Here is an 18133-nt window from a genome sequence, read left to right as displayed (position 1 = left end):
TTAAACTATCCACTTTTGACTACTGTGTTGTCCATTATAAGCATACTTTGCCAGTTTTCATCTTCGAACTAGGATGATAATGGAAGACTACATAGTTCAAAAATATTTCACATTATAGTTTATGTGTGATGTGTGCTATTTATACGGACAAATATAGGTAGTATTGTATTAGGAATTGAAAGTAGAATTCTTACAAGTAGAAGGAATCAGAAAGCAATTTAAATAACAACAAGTAATGGAAGAACGATAGAAATAGTATGAAGGAAATTGATTAAATAATGCATTTAACGTATAGTCATTTTTAAAATTTTTTGGAATGCAATGTATAAGTTTATGTTATGCAATAGATTATTTTAATCTATCCAAATCTTAGCTCATTACACTTATATATTGTCTCACAAATATGTTATCACCAAAAACAAAACAGTTGTTACTTTGTCTGTATAGGGCTGTAATGATGTTTTTGGAACTTCATTGAAATCAAAAATAACTACGTTATTGATGAAATTAGTTTATCAATTAGAAACAACAATAATTCAAGAATTGAGAAGAATCTTTGCAAAGATAAAAGTTTTTTCTCAATCAATAAACGTTTTATTTGACATTTTATAAATTATAGAAAAAAAAACAACAACAAATGATTTCAATGGGTTATGTGATAAGAACCACAGATTTGAGCATATTAAATACCAGTAAAATAATTCTCTTATATAATTATCTTCTTTACTATGTTCTCCAGTTATATAAACCTACAAAGGTTATCTTACAAGTATGAAAATGTTTTTTCAGACTGAAAACACTTTTGTGTGTGTGTGTGTGTGAGGGAGAGTAAATGTTAATAAAAGTGTAAATTCAGACATTATCAAAGCATAAGATATATATCACCCAAAATTAAAATGAATTTAAAAACTTTGAAAATAGACCATGTTGATTATTAGCAAAGATGGATAGTGGCTAGCAGTGGAATCCAGGACGCGCGTTTCGTCCTATTTGAGACTCGTCAGCTGGGTGTACCTGTATTTCAGAGTTGTTGTTCACTCTGGGACTCGAACCCAGTATCATGTTGATTATTTTTAGTTGATTTTTGTTCAGTTTACAACATAAATATATTTGACATTATAAAAATGATAATATTTCAGATTTCTGAAAGAATAGGACCTTCGTCAATGTTGAAAATAAGTCTTACTGACAAGCATTATTAAATGTGATATTTAAACTAATGACTTTTGACCCACATCATCTACTGGACAAGTTATCATGACAAAAACATTTACAAATCTATAATTCATCTTATGAGCTTTTGATTTGAAGTTATGCCAGTTCTCCTGGTTCTCACATATTACATTGTCATTCGGAATTGTTTGTTGATACAAATATGATCTATCTGGTACTCTGTGGTGTGGTCCAGTGAGATTCATGTAGCTTTGTGTATGCGTTTGTGTGGGAATATTGTGCCGCATATCATCAGTTTGTTGAATGCACATATTTTTGCGAATTTCTCCCCATTTTCATTTCTCTCTCCCAGTCCATGTCGTCCAATTATATCTTCATATCTAGTGTTGTCCACTACGACTTTAACATTTAAATCTCCCTTTATGATGGTGAGGTCCTTTCTTGAGCACTTAGATATGATTGATTGCAGCCTCTCATAGAACTGATCTCTATCGTCATCGTTGCTATCATTGGTAGGTGCATAACATTGGATAACATTCGTTGTGATCCCCTCATCCTTTGTTTTGAATGATGCTTTGATGATTCTGGATCTATGAGATTCCCATTGCTCAAGTGCATTTTGTGCGTCTCTGAATAATATTAGAGCAACTCCCTGAGTGTGCGGAGCATTTTCCTCTTCGTGACTGGAGAACAGAAGCATCTCTCACGTATCGAGCCTTTGCTGTCCAGCTTGTGTACAGTGGGTTTCTCAGATTCCGAGAACCGCCAATTTTTTTCTCTTCATTTCCGTTGTTATTTGACTGGTCTTCCCTGTCTTCCACACTAACCGAATATTCCATGTACCTATATAGTGTTGCTGAGGTTGTTAGAAGGAGTATCGACCTTGTGACTTCCGAAAAATCTCGGATTTAATACTGAGGCGTCATAATTCCTCCTTGAACTCAGAAGGCAGAGTTTAAATAGTTTAATTTGTTTAATCTGATTGGCGTTTTTTTAGCGAGGCTGTTTTCTACGGGATGGGGTTGCAGACCACATGCCCAACCCTCCTCCTTTAAAAGGGCTGAGGACCGTCAGTAAGTCTTGAAGAGCTACAGATGGAGTAAGAATGTAAGGTTAAAGGTGTGAAAGTGTTTTCATCAATGTGGGGTCGGGTGTGAATATAGTCGATTTAATGTTATTCTGAATAAAAAGTAAAGTCCAAGTTTTTCCATAATTCTTTGTATTATGTCATTACGTTACTTTTATCCACAGTGACATGTTGACATTTTTTAACCTAGGCGTAACACTTTAGTCATTAAGATGTTGAGTTTATATTTTTCCAACCTAACATTATCTCAGATCACTATGTTGCACACTAAATAAGGACAAACTATACTCAATACGACAGGTGTGAGCTTTCTTTTAGTGTGACAAGTATAGTACCTATATTAGTCTGTGTAAACTTTGTATGTGTTTTACTGTAGCCCTGTGAATTTTTCCATCTATTTGATGTTCATCAACTAATCATCAAGTGTATGTAAAATCAGTTTATTAACGAGCGTACTTATCTTGACGTAATCGTGATTTTGGAGAGTCAACACATCTTCGTTTGTATCAAAATATCTGTAATCTTGTTTTTAACATAGTGGACTAATAAAAGTCCGTCTTTTCTAGCGAAAACAATCTGACTTACGTTTAGCTTATTTACAGGTAACTAGTTAAGTTCTCGTTACGATATTGATGTGATAAAAAAGACCGTTTATCACTCAGTTTCCTTCTTTTTTGTGTGTTGTTTTGTACTACTTTATAATACTAAGTAGTTCATGATTTCCAACGAATCTAAAACTCGGAGAGCATGATGTTTCTTCAGTCATGAACCGATAAGCCTAAAAGTTCGTATATCTGACTGTGGATTTATTCCATCACTGTCTGAAGAAGCATGAAGAGCACTTATAGAACGGGAATCTCATAGATCCAGCATCATAAAACCATTCTACAAAACAAAGAAGAAAGGGATTATATTGGGTGTCATTCAGTTCTATGGACTCATAAATGTTAACAGTGGAGACTGTAATAATCAGTTATATGAGAGACTGCAGTTCATCCCGAAAATAGGTGAGGAAAAGACCTGACAATCCTGATGGGTGAACTAAACGCCAATGTTGAAATTGATAACACCATGTATGAGGATATCATGAGACGACGTGGACTGACTAGAAGAAAGGGGTGAGAATGGTGACAGATTTGTAAATTTATGTGCATTCAACAAAATGGTTATAGGCGGCATAATATTCCCCCATATACACATACACAAAGGCACATGAGTGTTACCCAATCACACTACACAGACCCAGATCGATCACATTTACACCACTAAAAAAATCAGAAGGTTAATGGAAGACTTGAGAACCATTAGTGGAGTTGAATTAACCACACATCACCACTAGCTGGTGGTTGCCTAGATGAAACTGAAGCTGAACAAACACCAGACAACAGGGGAACACCACTGCAAATGTTTAATACAGACTTCCTGACAAACTGACAATCTAAACGAATTCAAGATAACTCTCAACAACAGGTTCCAAGCCTTACAAGATCTATTCAGTGAGAAGGAAACTCCGATGAAGAGTAACTGGAAATGAATTAAAGAAGCATTGATTCCAGTGTGTCATGAGGTTCTGGAAAGCAAGAAGTATCAGCATAAAGAGTGGATCACTATTGATGCCATATTCAAGATTAAAGAAAGGAAGAACATAAGACAGCAATTAACAACAGTTAAACAAGGGTAGGGAGTATCAAGGTACAGACCAAACACACAGAAGCAAAACAGCGAGTGAAGAAGAGCATTAGAGCTGACAAGCAGAAATACGTTGAAGACATTGCAATCACAGCAGAAATGCTGCAAGTTAAAGAGATGTGAGACGATTATATGATATGACGAAGAAACTAGTAGGGAAATATGGCAAACCAGAACAACTAGTCAAGTGTAAACAATGCAAGCTTATCAATGTGATTCAAGAACAACGGGATGGGTGAGTAGAGCACTTTGAAGAACTTTCGAAAAGACTAGCTTCACTGAACCCACCGCAATTAAAAACAGCACCTACAGACCTTCCTATACATTTCACTCCATCAACGATCGAAGAAATCATCATGCACATCAGAGTGAGAAAGCAACAGGACATGACAGTATAACACCTGAAGAACTGAAGTCAGACACAGAAGCGAATGCAATAAAGCTCCATGTTCTTTTCAGGAAAATTTGTGAGGAAGGACAAGTGCCGACAGACTGGAAAGAAGGATACCTCATCAAGAGATCAATCGGAGGAGATCTGGGCAAATGAGAGAACTACAGTGGCATCACACTACTATCGGTACCAGGAGCAGTGTTCAATAGAGTGTTACTGAGCCGGATGTAAGATTCATCGGATACCCAACTTCAAGATCAACAGACTGGATTCCGTAAGGATCGGTCATACACTGACCAAATTGTGACATTATCGATCATTGTTGATCAATCAATTGAATTCTATTCTTCATTGTAAATCAACCTGTTTGACTATGAGAAAGCGTTTGACATTGTTTATGGGAGAACCTCATAGGATCATCTTTGATACTGTGATGTACCTGGGAAAACTTATCAACACCATACGGAACTCATAAGACTGATTTCACTGAAAAATCGTTTCAGACATCTGATAGAGACGGCTTCAGGAAACTTCAGAAGACTGGAGCCTGACTGTCTATTAATCACTTTGAAAGATCTCAAGATGTCCGTCTGATCTCCTGTGTCCAAGAAATGTTCGGTAATTGCAGCTGACGAGAACCAAACCAAGTAAAATGAACCCATGCTTTTCAGCCCAACCTTTTGTTCTTGCTCTCTTCAAGATAATAAACGGAGTTATGTGTATGGAACCAGAGTGAGAGTTTTCACCTTGTAAGAAACCAATTTGGTTAATCTGAAAGACTAACCGTCAAATAATCTCTCGAAATTTTCTTCAAACACATAACTTAGCATTGTCATCCTAACATAAATGTCTGAATGTGAGGTGCAATCATTATCATGAGAAGCGACTGTATTGTTCAAAATGCCATAATTTATCATGAAACGTGTGAATGCATTCACTAATCCATTTTCTATGTGAAATCTGACGTAAACAACCAACAACAAAAACAAAGCAGCTGATAGATTGGTGTACGGAAAAAAACAACACGTCTTTATTTATATTCAGTAATAGCTATGGTAATAGGACCATATGGACTGGGATAGATTTCGACAATGAAAGTCACATGATTGTCTGGTTATAAACGTTTGTTTGCTTATTGGTTCATCAGCCAATAGAATGTGGTGACCTTCAGAATGCTGTCAAAGTATTGGCGGGTACTATTGATTGGTGCGGCGTAAACATGAGATTCGGATTGAAAACTGAGGGAAGTATTGAGAAAATCTACGTGGGTGGAAAAATAACAGGCTAGTCAATAGGGATATGAACAGAGTGATAAATGTAAGCATTCATCAGATGGACCTGACTTAAATTTTGAAGTACCTATTTTCAGACTAATATTTAGGAGGACGTGTTAAAATGTTTTTTGTTTTATCTAACGCTTCTACTCTGTGCAATCATTTCATTTATCAAATAATACGCATAACTTCACTTGTTAGTTTTCAAATATGACACAAATGATTAAATGGCAAGCTCAAAATTTATCTTGAATGTGTCACTCACCTCAAGTACTTTTCATCATGTACTTTTGTGATAATTAGAAATATTTGAATTAATATACGAACTAGGAATCCCAGAGATAACCCAGTTTAGACCAAGAAAAACTAGAAGAGCACGAACGAATGTATTGTATTTGGAATTCAAAATCAAGCAGTCATCGAGTACAAAGGAATCATTAGTTCATACAAGCATACAAGCACCACAGCTCAAATTGTAGTCTAAGTTTCTGTAATCAACTTCACGTCCTCTCCTTAAGTCCATCACGTGTCTCTCCCACCCACAGTGTATTGGATGTAGATTCTGTATTATTTAGAATGTACTCATTAGTATTAGAATTAACAACCGAAATTGGGACAGCCTCACGTAGATCTTTGAATTGTATTTAATCAACATATCGGTTGTGTGTACTTAAATCATCGATATCTAGAATTCGCACAGTAGATTTCCCGACATTCTTCACTACAATCTCCATGGCTGGTCGAAGATCATTTCCACAATCCAATCACCTCATATTCGAACGAAGAATTCTTCCTTTTAATAGCTTTGATGGGGTCTCTTTCGCTACAGAACGTTTAGAATTTCTGCATTGCAGTAGAAACGTATCTACTGCCCTCTTCAGTTCATTAAATGTTGAAGCGGCAATAGAATCAATAGTAGTTTTCAATGTCTTGACAAAATTTTCTGCCTGACCATTAGAACAAGGGTGCCTGGGAGCAGTGAACAGATGTCTGCATCCTATACCATTCAGCCAAGTATTGATTGCATCCGCAGCAAAATGAGAGTCGTTATCAGTCAATAACACCATGGGAACCCCTTCTCGACTAAAAAACTTTTCTTAATGCTTGGATTGTGAAGTCAAAATTTGATGAAGTTGTGAAAAAACTCCAGGCCACTTCGATAAAGGATCAATGACTACAGGTGCATAGTATTTGCCAAGAAATAGACGGCAATAGTCTTCATGAATTCTCTCCCAGGCCTCAGACGATACCGACCATGGAGTTCACTTTGAAGGCTGACTTTTCAACTTATGATATTTTACACAATGGGTTGCTGTACGACATATGTCTGTATTAATCTCCGGCCACCAACATGTGAGCCTTGCCAAGTACTTCATTTTCTCAACACATGAGTTATGTCAGAATGCAATTATATCGGATGAAGTATATATTTAAGAAAATTTATTATAACAATATTGCAAATAGATGAAAGGCATAACATGTTGCATTGATTGTAACTTAATTTTTTTTATCATTTGAATCGATTTCTATACAGTTTATCGTGTAATTCACGTTCTTCTAAAATTTATTGGCAGAATTATGTAATGCAAAAATGTAACACGCAAACATGAATTAAAATTACAGTTCTATGTTACGCCATTTTGGTAAAATAAGAAACTAATCGGAGAGTATGATATGATTTTCAATTTTTATTTTAAAAAAATAAAAAAAATTTGGTTATTTAGAGGTCTGTAGCATTTCTTAGAATACATAAAAGCGATAATAGTTACAACACTGAATTAAAATTAATAAATAAGGAATATCTCTCTGGTTCTGCGAATATTACCTAATAATCATCATCAGTTATTCGCTTAGATGTAAACAATTAATTACTTAACCGTTTTATCCAAATCAGCTGTTATATCAATGCACATTCAGTCTTGAATTTCCCTGTACAATTATTCTTTAGGCCAATATATGAAACACTCATTGTTACGACAGTTAATGATTATAGTGTAGTACTAAGAGGTTAGACGAAATGGAATGACTGATGTTTTTGTTGCGTATAAACATTTCATCATTGATTATATTATAGCAACTCTCCTACATCTGATTTTGATCACGGTTAATTTTGTCGAGCCTTTTTATTAACTTATCTAATAGAGTGTTATTCGAGCAGTAACAATTCGTCTATTTCTTTGTATTATTATGCTCACAATCATGTCTGTATAAACGTGTATGTTTGATCACATGTGACAGCCTATGTGCATAATCCTCACTGTAGTTTGAATGTCAATTGCTTAAATCTCGCTTGATGAGTCATTCTCTTTCTGAAAGATATACTTATGATCTTGAATGATACTAATTGCTTTCGCCTCTTCTCGCCTCACTTATCCTTTGTCTTGCCTCTCTGCACCTTGATTCGATTTGACTGAAAATTCACCTCTGTATTCGCACACACACACACACAAGCCTATCTGCTCCAAATTTGTGCGATGTGTTTGTACCTTTGTCTTTTATGCTGTCTGTTATTAAACTGTGATCGCGGCTTCTAATTGCCTTCTGAATTCAAACATCGTTGGGGAATAATGTGATGACAGTTATCAATGTGATTGATTGACGAAGCTAAGCCACCACAATCACAAATTTCGATTACAAATAACTGGTTAATATTTTGGTCTTCAAACAACTATATACTTTTTTTTCGTTAGTTACAAGATTGTTATTGTTACAAGATCGTTATTTTATTTGTAATTACGTTCAAACAAGTAATTATTAACTTTCATAACACGATTCTTTATACATGCAAATTATTAGCAAATAACATGTGATCATTTGAAAATGCATGATTAATACATTCAGACTAGAAAAACTGATTGACATATATTTAGTTAATCAACTAATGAATTCTAAAGATACAACACATTGATTAGGCAATTAGATATAAGCTGATAAATGTGACATTATGATAATATCAGAAACTATTTCTAATTCAGACTTACTACTGAATTCATAACATCAATCATTGAAATAAAACTTGAATACAAAGTCTACTTTTCTTGTTGTTTTTCAACACAAATGTATTATGTTTTTTGAAACAATGATGAAATGAGTATCGAAATTGATTTTCAATGAGTGATGGGTATTTATACTTTATGGTGAAATCAATATACCAAACGATAACAAAATTATGATATTAACTACTGTTACAGTTGTGCTTCTAATGATTTGTTAAATAGATGTGGTGATTGTATGGATTAATGATGCCTTTTTACTTGATGACTGCTTGATTTCGAATTTCAAATACAATACATTTGTTCGTGATCATCTAGTACTTTTTGAATAATGTGCGTTATTTCTGTGATTCCTAGTTTATACTATAATTCAAATACTCCTAATTATCACATTGTCGTCGCGATGGATGCTGTGATGGAACGGTTGGACATACTTTCAGTCTTTGGTGCTCTTGATGATTACATGGAGAGGTTCGAAATCTGAACTATTTCGAAGGAAAACGTTGAGGATGTTAAAATTGTGACATATTTCTTTATGTTCATCGGAAAAGAAGGCTACAGCTAAATAAAGACTTTGACATTTCCAGACAAGTCGATTTCACTCCCTTATGCAACTCTCAAGCAACTACTACTGTACCATGTAAAGTATAAGATATTCATTTGCGCTACAGGAGAAGAATTCAATGAAATGACTCGCCAGAACATCAGGAATTTCACTACATTACTACGTCATCTCAGTCCAATATGTAATCATGAATATTCAGATAACCATTCATTGAGTTGTGAAACAGTTCACGAAGATGAACACAAGTCTGATAAATGATTGTTCTGTGGCAAGTTTCGTAATTCTGAATGCCTTAAATGTGGTTAAACTGGACACATTTGGTCAGTTTGTAATACCATGGTTCATTTTGCTGAAACTAATGCTAAAATGTGTGATTGTGACCCTACTAAGTGGAATGTTTCTAATGATCACTTATCTCTATCCAAAACTTCGAGTAGCGGTATAACGTCACCTAGCAGTCCGGAGTTGAATGAAACGCAGAATCATTTTGAGACAAAAGTTTCTAATCAACCAACTTCTTATCAGATTTATCGTGGTATTGTATCAGATGTTGGATATTCTTCAAACCAATGTGTGTCGAGTAGAATTCCTAGTCAGTGGTATGATGAATCAGAGGGAATAGCAAGTTTTCCTGAAGCAATCAGAGAACCAGTTTGCCCAGATATGGAGTTTTCACAGGCAGAGAATTCAAATCAAGTTCAAGATTATCCTAATGAGTATGAGGCAGATGCATGTTTTCCGTTTTGATTGTTTTGGAAGTGAATCAAGCCTGGATGAATCACATGTGTTAATTACACATATCAATGCACATTCATCTCTGTTTAATGTATAATGCAAACCAGCACAACTACACAAAGTTTGTGATTCCAGAAGACATGCATAAAATTAATGCATGGATGGTGCTAAACTTCGATAGTCCACTGAAACCATACACCAGATAAGGTTCTGACTAATTATTCTACAGGAAGTTGTTTTCCACTAAAGTCAAATTACTCAGAATGACTGAATAAATCTACTGACCATTTCTTACTCCAATATCATCATATGAAAATGTTATGTACGAACAAATAATAGATGAATGATAATTGCTGAGAATTGTTTATGGACTGTTATTGCATATATTTTTACTGGATAATTATTAAATAACTAGGTTACGTATATATTCATATTCATTTTATCAACAGCTTCCATTTGACCTATTGGCTACTGTTAACATATTCCGAGTTTATTGGTTGTAGTATTCCATACTCATAGCCACTTTTAGATTGACCTTGTATAATTACTATTTTTCATTTTTTGGTGTGATGCGGGAATTTTTTACCTGTATATAAACCACGTTTGTCTGAAATATACGATTTACATATTGGAGACCAATATTTGTGTTGTGGGATGGACGGTCTGAGTTGGGCGAGAAGCTACTACACAAACGACCAATTAGGCTCAGTGTTGACTTAGTGCTGCTAGTACTAGTTAACGCATGACTAATCCAGCACAGAGACAAGGTCATAGAGGTCGATATTCTGATTGGTCTCTCCTTTAAAACCGCTCTAACAGAACTAACACCTGCGACCATATCCCATTGCACTGAAGAAATTAGAAAGACATTAGGTGTCTTACCGTTTTTGTCACTAACCGTAGTTTTTAGACTTCCATTCTACTCAAAGTAGTAAAACATAAAACAGCCTGGCACATGAGAACGGTAGACCTAATGCGGTGATTTTATGTCGTTGTTTCGTTCACAGGGTCCCCATTTTCCCTCTAATTATAGATGATTATAATTACCCCATAAATGTAGTGGAGTCATCCTCCGGTATATTAGTCAAACTTTGACAGGATGTCTCAGTCCTCCTAATGAAGATTTCTGATTCCCATTTGCTCCCTCACATTACTATACTTCTTATGATTAACTTCCTCTCAAAATAATCTATCAGTAGAATCGTTACGAAGTTTGACCTTAAATATTTGTTCTTTACGTGTACTGTTGCGTGATGTATCAAATCGGTCAAACATGTAAGTAGACATGCATTGTTTGCTTATTTCCACAATAAAATTTGTGTGCCATTCAGTCTATTGTGGATATGTGGATCAAATGATAATCATTCAACTACGTTTGACTGACATTTCTTGTGATTTTCTAACTACTCCAATTCTGTAGAAGATTTGAACCTGAAGATAAATCATGTAAATAAGTAAAATCTGAGTAGACCCCCTAGACTTGAGAACTAGTCGAGAGTATGTGACGTACACATCGATAACACTCAACATGAAGAATATTTGGTGCATAATTATTTCAGTCATCACGACCTTTAATGAATCGTTACTGTTTGTTTCTGATTATTATGTGCTCTAAGTAGATACCATCCCATTGTTTTGCAGTTAAACGTTCTCCTATTTTATCTCTGTTTTGTTACTAATTGACCCTTAGCTATCATTCACTAATTCCTACCGGGTAAGGTTAGGTTCGAAGTGATTAAGACACATATCTCCATTTCAAAGAAATCAATCACATAACCCTACGGACTAACAAAATATATGGTTTCACAGTCCATCAAGGGTCTCAATATTGGCTTACTTAGACCCAAAATCATTCTGTATGTTCAGTGATCGATCACGGTACCCTGACCTGGTCATTTATCACTGAGATACACTACTTTCGTTTGTCATTAAAAGAACGATAATGCTATAATCGATGTAATGTTCAGACTTTGATAGGCTCTCGTTTATTGTGAAGATGCGTTGTTTGCTAACGAGGGGGGAGTGTGTAAAGTAACACGTGTTCGAGAATAAGAAATATAGGGGAACAAGACAAAAGTGAGACGACGAATTGTAAGTTCGCAAAATGCACTTGCGTCTAGCATCGAATCATATCGACAACAATAAACACGTACACTAGCATGAAATGAAAGCGTCCTGATCATTGAAAAGAGGAATTGATTGGCTAGAATGTCGATTACGTTACACAGATATCCGATTCATACGATTTACTAAATACAGACAGGTGTGAGCAGCATCCATCTATTAATAATACAACTTGTTTGTAACCGCCCAATGCGATGACAAGAAGTTAAACACAAATAATACTGTATTTAGTGGACCACAACTTTATTTTTAATTTTCAATGTAAGAACACAGCTATGTGCTATGAAACAAACATCATTAAGTTTCACCTAAGTGATTGGAAAACAAATTTCTTGATGGAAAGCATGAAAATAATGATCGATGACACATAGAAATTACTGTAATGCTGACGCACTGGCAGGCTATTGTGCTAACTGTACTACATTTCACAGAATAATTCCCTGTATCACTTCATTCAGAGTGGCAGCACTTTTTCTCAGTTTACATAATTCATCATCACTAAGTTCAGGGGGAATCAAATGACTGATTCCAGATGAAGTAACAAGACATGGTAAACTCAAATAAACATCTTCGTTGATTCCGTGGATTCCCTTGACAGGAACAGAGAGTGGATAAACTGTATGAAGGTTATTTAATAGTGCGTTACAAAGTGATCGACAGGTCAACCCGATTGCCCATGAGGTATAACCTTTCAAGCGAATAATGTCATAGGCACTCTGGACAACTTGTTTATGTATTTCTTCGAAGTTCTCAGGATCATCTTTGCATCCTATCTTCGGATTTAGAGAGGAAAGCCGAACTCCAGCAACATTCACATTACTCCAAACAGCAACACTCGAGTCACCATGCTCACCAATTACATATCCATGTACAGAGTTGGCAGACACTCCCAATTTCTCACCTAACAGAAAACGGAACCTCGCAGAGTCAAGCATTGTTCCGGTCCCAATTACTCTATGGGCTTCAAATCCACTCAATTTTCGAGCAACATATGTCAAAATGTCCACAGGGTTCGACACAACAACTATGATGCATTTCGGACTGTATTTGACAATATTTGGTATTATTTTCTTGAATATATCGACATTACGCTGAACAAGGTTCAGTCGTGATTCTCCTTCGTTTTGTCTGGCACCAGCAGTGATGACGACAATGTCTGAGTTTGCGGAGTATTTGTAGTCTGTTCCTCCATCAATTTTACACCTGCCAAAAAACTGTTGACCATGTTGTAGGTCAAGAACTTCTCCTTTAACTTTATCTGCTACGACATCAATGAGTGCAAGTTCTCCAGTTATTTGCATAGTCGAGAATGCTGCCGCCATTCCAACCATTCCAACACCTATAACAGTCACTTTACTACGAGAACGAGGCTCGACACTCGATGAAGCCACCGGTTTCATTAATAAGTTGCTAGATAACGGCATCCCAATAAAAAACAATTTAATCGGATAGACAATACGACCTTGTGTATGGTAAAGGCTGTTGTTGTTGATAAGTAGTTTGCAGACAGATGAAGCTAGTAGTCTTATGATTGGGAATCTGAAATATGGAAGATGGAAGTTATCGGGCACGATATGAGTTTTAGCGCTTTCATCTTGGCTATTTTATATACAGGTAATCGTGAAGTGAAAACACAATACACGTATCAAAACCTTACCTAGAAAGTTGTGCTAAAGTGACCGAGTAAAACAAACTGAGTACTATCAGTTTCTATTCAAACTTTGAGTGCAAAGAGATGTGATCGATTGTTTTGTTAAGTATTTGCTCTGTATCTTTGTTTACATCAGACTCGATTTGCAAATCATATTTTTCATTAGGCACATTTCCCATGATTATATTTAATTTGTACAATGGTTGACGATGCTCAAAAATTGTTGCTTAAATCGACCTAGAATGATCGAATACACTTGCATGTTACAGTGATCATCGTTTACTGAATGCTACTGCATATATCACATCTGATTCTCTCCCGATTCACTGAAACAAAAGGCTATTCGCGTTTGCAACATTTACGTCTTAGTATTTTCTGGTCCACTTTGCATAATAATCCTGAATCATATAGGACATTTTAGGAATAACAATCCCATGTCATAAAAACGGCATAATGGGTAACCCAGAACGACCACATCCAAGCAACTGCGCACATTCAACTGTCTGTTAAGTTCTATAAACGATTCATACTGTAAATCACTAACATAGATGATCTGTGTCGGATGATTGTGGCCTACTCGAGTCAGACCAACCCATTTACGTCGAAGTCATGTCCCGGAGTTGTTACCTGACATGAACTACCCCTCCGTCGTATCCAGGTGCTAATGCTGCTTTGATGATCGTGCAACACAAACGACGGAAATACATTAGTATGAATAGGTACAAGAAATAGAGTGCGACCACTGCAGCATGAGCCAGTCCATTGCGTGTAATTAACCCACCTGTTGTCTTCGATCAATACGAGAATCGTCGAAGTGTTTGACATTCTGTATCGACTTCCATGTGGTTTGACTAGCGCTCCGTGACATTTCTTCGACTTTACAATACCGAACTCTGTGTCCTTCGTGAGACCACTATCAGACAAACTTCGTGAAGATGTAAAAGTTATCAACTTGAACGACAGCGCTAAGAAAGCACTTATCACGGTGAAAGACGGTGTTGCAAAGTGAACAATGTTGGGACATCTCGACATTAAAGTATACATTAGTATCTCTGTGAACGCATTTGATTCAGCAATCGGAGGAGTCTACAACAATGAGTAAACATGTCACAATCTTTTTCTCGAGATGGTTGCGAGGCATTTGTTCGAGATATGGCTTTTCGGCGGAGAACTCTTGACTATGTATTCTTGTGCATGGTATGTTTGTCCATCTGTGAAAGGCTGAGAACTCGCTTCCTCAATGACTGTAAACCCCTAATATGTGCTGTCCGAGTAACCATCAAACTCACAACAGAACGATTTTTATGGCTTCATAATAATAGATGCGTAAGGTAGTGAGCACGCTCTCTTCTACGCTGCTGGAATTTTAAGCTGGTAGGATACAGTAGATGTCCCTTAAGCAACTTCTCAAATTGTGGAGTTCATTTCGACCATCTTCATCATGATTACGAATGACTCTAATTCAAATAACGTGTATATTCCGGTCTCTGAATTTGTAAACCGTTCCACAAAATTATCACTAGCATACATACTAGCTATAATACTGTTGAAAATTTGATCTATCCTCGCCGGACAGTGGGTGGCAGACATCGGTTCATCTTCAACTATCACTACAACTGTCAATGAATACATGTAATTCCTGGATGATGATGGTGATAGGTCTCCAAGTTTCAGCTCCATACAGTACAACCGTCTTCACGTTCGTATTGAAGATTCTGATTTTGATGTTGGCTGACAGTTGTTTTGAGCTACACATGTTCTTCAACTGTATGAATGCTGTCCTTGTTTTGTCAATTTCTGATTTTACGTCTGCATCAGATCCTCCTTGTCCATCAACGATGCTGTCCAGATATGTAAAAGTTTCTACCTCTTTCAGAATTTCTCCATCAAATGTGATTAGGGCGGTGTTCTCCGCGATGTATTTAAGGATCTTGCTTTATCCCTTGTGTATATTGAGGCCCACTGATTAATAGGTCTTACTGCCACACTGATTGTTTTGACCTGCATTTGCTCGTATATATGGGATAGAAGGGCTGAGTCGTCTGAGAAGTACAAATCGTCTACTTGCATTCTAGCCGTCCATCGTATTCCATGCTTCTGCCCAGATGTCTGGGTCAAAGAAGATTCTATAATGTTCCCTCATCCACGCTGTCAAACGCCTTCTCATAATCAATGAAGTTGATGTATAGTGACGAGTTCCACTCAACTGATTGTTCGACGATGATACGTAGTGTCGCGATTTGGTCTGTAAACGACCCATCCCAAAGGAACCCAGTCTGTTGACCTCAAAGTTGAGTGTCCACTGAATCTTTCAGCTGGTTCAGCAACACTCGGTTGAAAACTTTTCCTGATACCAATAGTATTGCGATGCCTCTGTGGTTCTCACATTTGCTCAGATCTCCTTTCTTTGGTATCCTGATGAGGTATCCTTCTTTCCAGTCTGTCGGCACTCGTTCTTTCTGCCAAATCTTCCTGAATAGAACGTGAAACATGCTTGCGGTTGCTTCTATGTCTGACTTTAATGATTCAGCTGGTATATTGTCAGATCCTGTTGCTTTCCCATTCTTCATCTGTCTGATGGCTATCCTGATTTCCTCGATCGTTGGTGGAGTGACACCTATAGGAAAGTCTGTGTGTGCTGCTTCGATGTCCGGTGGATTCCATGGAGTAAGCCGATTCAAGAGTTCCTCAAAGTGTTCTACCCATCTGTTCCTCTGTTCTTGAATTTCAGTGATTGGCTTTTTTCTCTGTCCTTGACTGGTCTCTCTCGTTTACTATATTTCCTTGTCAGTTTCTTCGTCGTGTCACATAGTTTTTTTTTTAATATTTCTTTCTATTGAAGCTTTTCCGCTGTCGTTGCTAGCTCTTCCACGTATTTCTGATTGTCAGCTCTAATACTCCTATTCACTTGGTCGTTTGCTTGTGTTTTTGGCCTGTGTCTTGACTTTCGCTTTTCTTGTTCGGCCGTTGTTAACTGCCGTCTTCTTGCTCTTCCCCTTCTTGAGTTCTGTCCGGGGCTTCGATGGAGATTCATTCCTTATGATGATTCTTGTGGCTCAGAACCTCCCAGCATGTTGGGGTCAGTGCTCCATTGATCCCTTTTCAATTGTCCTCCACAGTGGTTTCTTCTTCTTTGAGTAGATCTTGTAAGGCTTGGAACCTGTTCCCAAGTGCTATATTGAGTTCACCGAGTTTCTCAGTATGTCGAAGGAAGGGTGTATTTAACCTTCGTAATGCTGTTTCTCCAAGTGTTCACTGCTTCTTTAGCTTCAGCTTCTTCTTGGCAACCACCAGCTAGTGGTGATCCGAAGCTATGTCAGTTCCTCTCCTGATTCTCGCGTCTTCCATTATCCTTCTGAATTTTTTAGTGATGCAAATATGATCGACTTCGTCCTGTGTAGTATGATCCGGTGAGACCCATGTAGCTTTATGTATGTGTTTGTGGTGGAACATTGTGCCGCTCACAACCATTTTGTTGAATGAACATAAATTTGCAAATCTGTCACCATTCTCGTTCCTTTCTCCTTGTCAGTCCATGTCGTCTCATGATATCTTCATACCTAGTCTTGTCCGTTTCGACTTCAGCGTTTAGGTCTCCCATCAGGATGGTCATGTCGTTTCTTGAGCACTTCGCTATGAGATTGCAGCCTCTCGTAAAACTGATCTTTATCGTTGCCCTTGCTATCATTGGTGGGTGAATAACGTTGGACAACATTCATTGTGATTGCCTCCTACTTTGTTTTAAAATATGCTTCGACGATCCTGAGTCTACGAGATTCTCATCCTATAAGTGCTTTACGTGCTCCATTGGATAGCATTAAAGCAACTCCCCGAGTGTGAGAAGCATTTTCTTTTTCGTGACCAAAGTACAGCAGCGTCTCTCCCGAACCTATTATTTTCTGTCCAGTTTGGGTCTAATAGGTTTCGCTTATTTTGAACACCTCCAATTCGTATCTCCTCCCCAAGTACTTTTTGACAGCGAGCAACTGATGGGAGTGAATTATCTCCAATCTCTGTATGCATAATTATGTACTGTAACTGCGATGTGGATATAATTTAAGGATCTTGGTGACATGATTTTTAGGATGATAATTCGGCATTACTACATGGTTTCAAGATTTACCGTCAGAATCTTAATCCACAAATATACAAAGTGCAGTGCTGATGCTGCTCAGTAAATGCGTTTTAGGTTTATAAATGATTAACCACCTGGTGTTCAAATCTTAGTCGATATATATATATATATATATATCCTTATTGCATTTTATCTACAATAGGCATTTTTACTGACTAGTGCACTGGGTTTGATGCCACTATCCTCACTGATTATCTTAGAATCGTACGTGGTGATTTCAATTCATGTTACTGTAACTTTCATACACTACTCAGTCACCAAGATCATTTCAACTCCTTTATTTGTTATGATTCAACTGTGTTTCAAAATAAACCTT

At 36.9% G+C, this 18133-nt stretch overlaps 1 protein-coding gene across 1 annotated transcript; it reads right to left on the bottom strand.

Moving 5' to 3' along the window:
* Nucleotides 1-12253: 12253 nt before the first annotated feature.
* Smp_038960 (putative l-lactate dehydrogenase) lies at nucleotides 12254-13700 on the bottom strand. The gene has a single exon (XM_018789813.1). The coding sequence runs from the start codon at nucleotides 13453-13455 to the stop codon at nucleotides 12457-12459; it is 999 nt and encodes a 332-aa protein (XP_018655218.1). The 5' UTR covers nucleotides 13456-13700; the 3' UTR covers nucleotides 12254-12456.
* Between the last annotated feature and the right edge of the window lie 4433 nt (nucleotides 13701-18133).

The sequence above is a fragment of the Schistosoma mansoni genome, chromosome W (genome assembly GCF_000237925.1).
Source record: "Schistosoma mansoni strain Puerto Rico chromosome W, complete genome".
Classification (NCBI taxonomy): domain Eukaryota; kingdom Metazoa; phylum Platyhelminthes; class Trematoda; order Strigeidida; family Schistosomatidae; genus Schistosoma; species Schistosoma mansoni.
The sequence above is the reverse complement of the archived record's forward strand: the minus strand, read 5'-3'. Positions and strand labels throughout refer to the sequence as shown.

Excerpts from the sequence above, each read along its gene's own strand:
- Smp_038960 (XM_018789813.1), bottom strand. The coding sequence starts at position 13,455 with ATGCCGTTATCTAGCAACTTATTAATGAAACCGGTGGCTTCATCGAGT.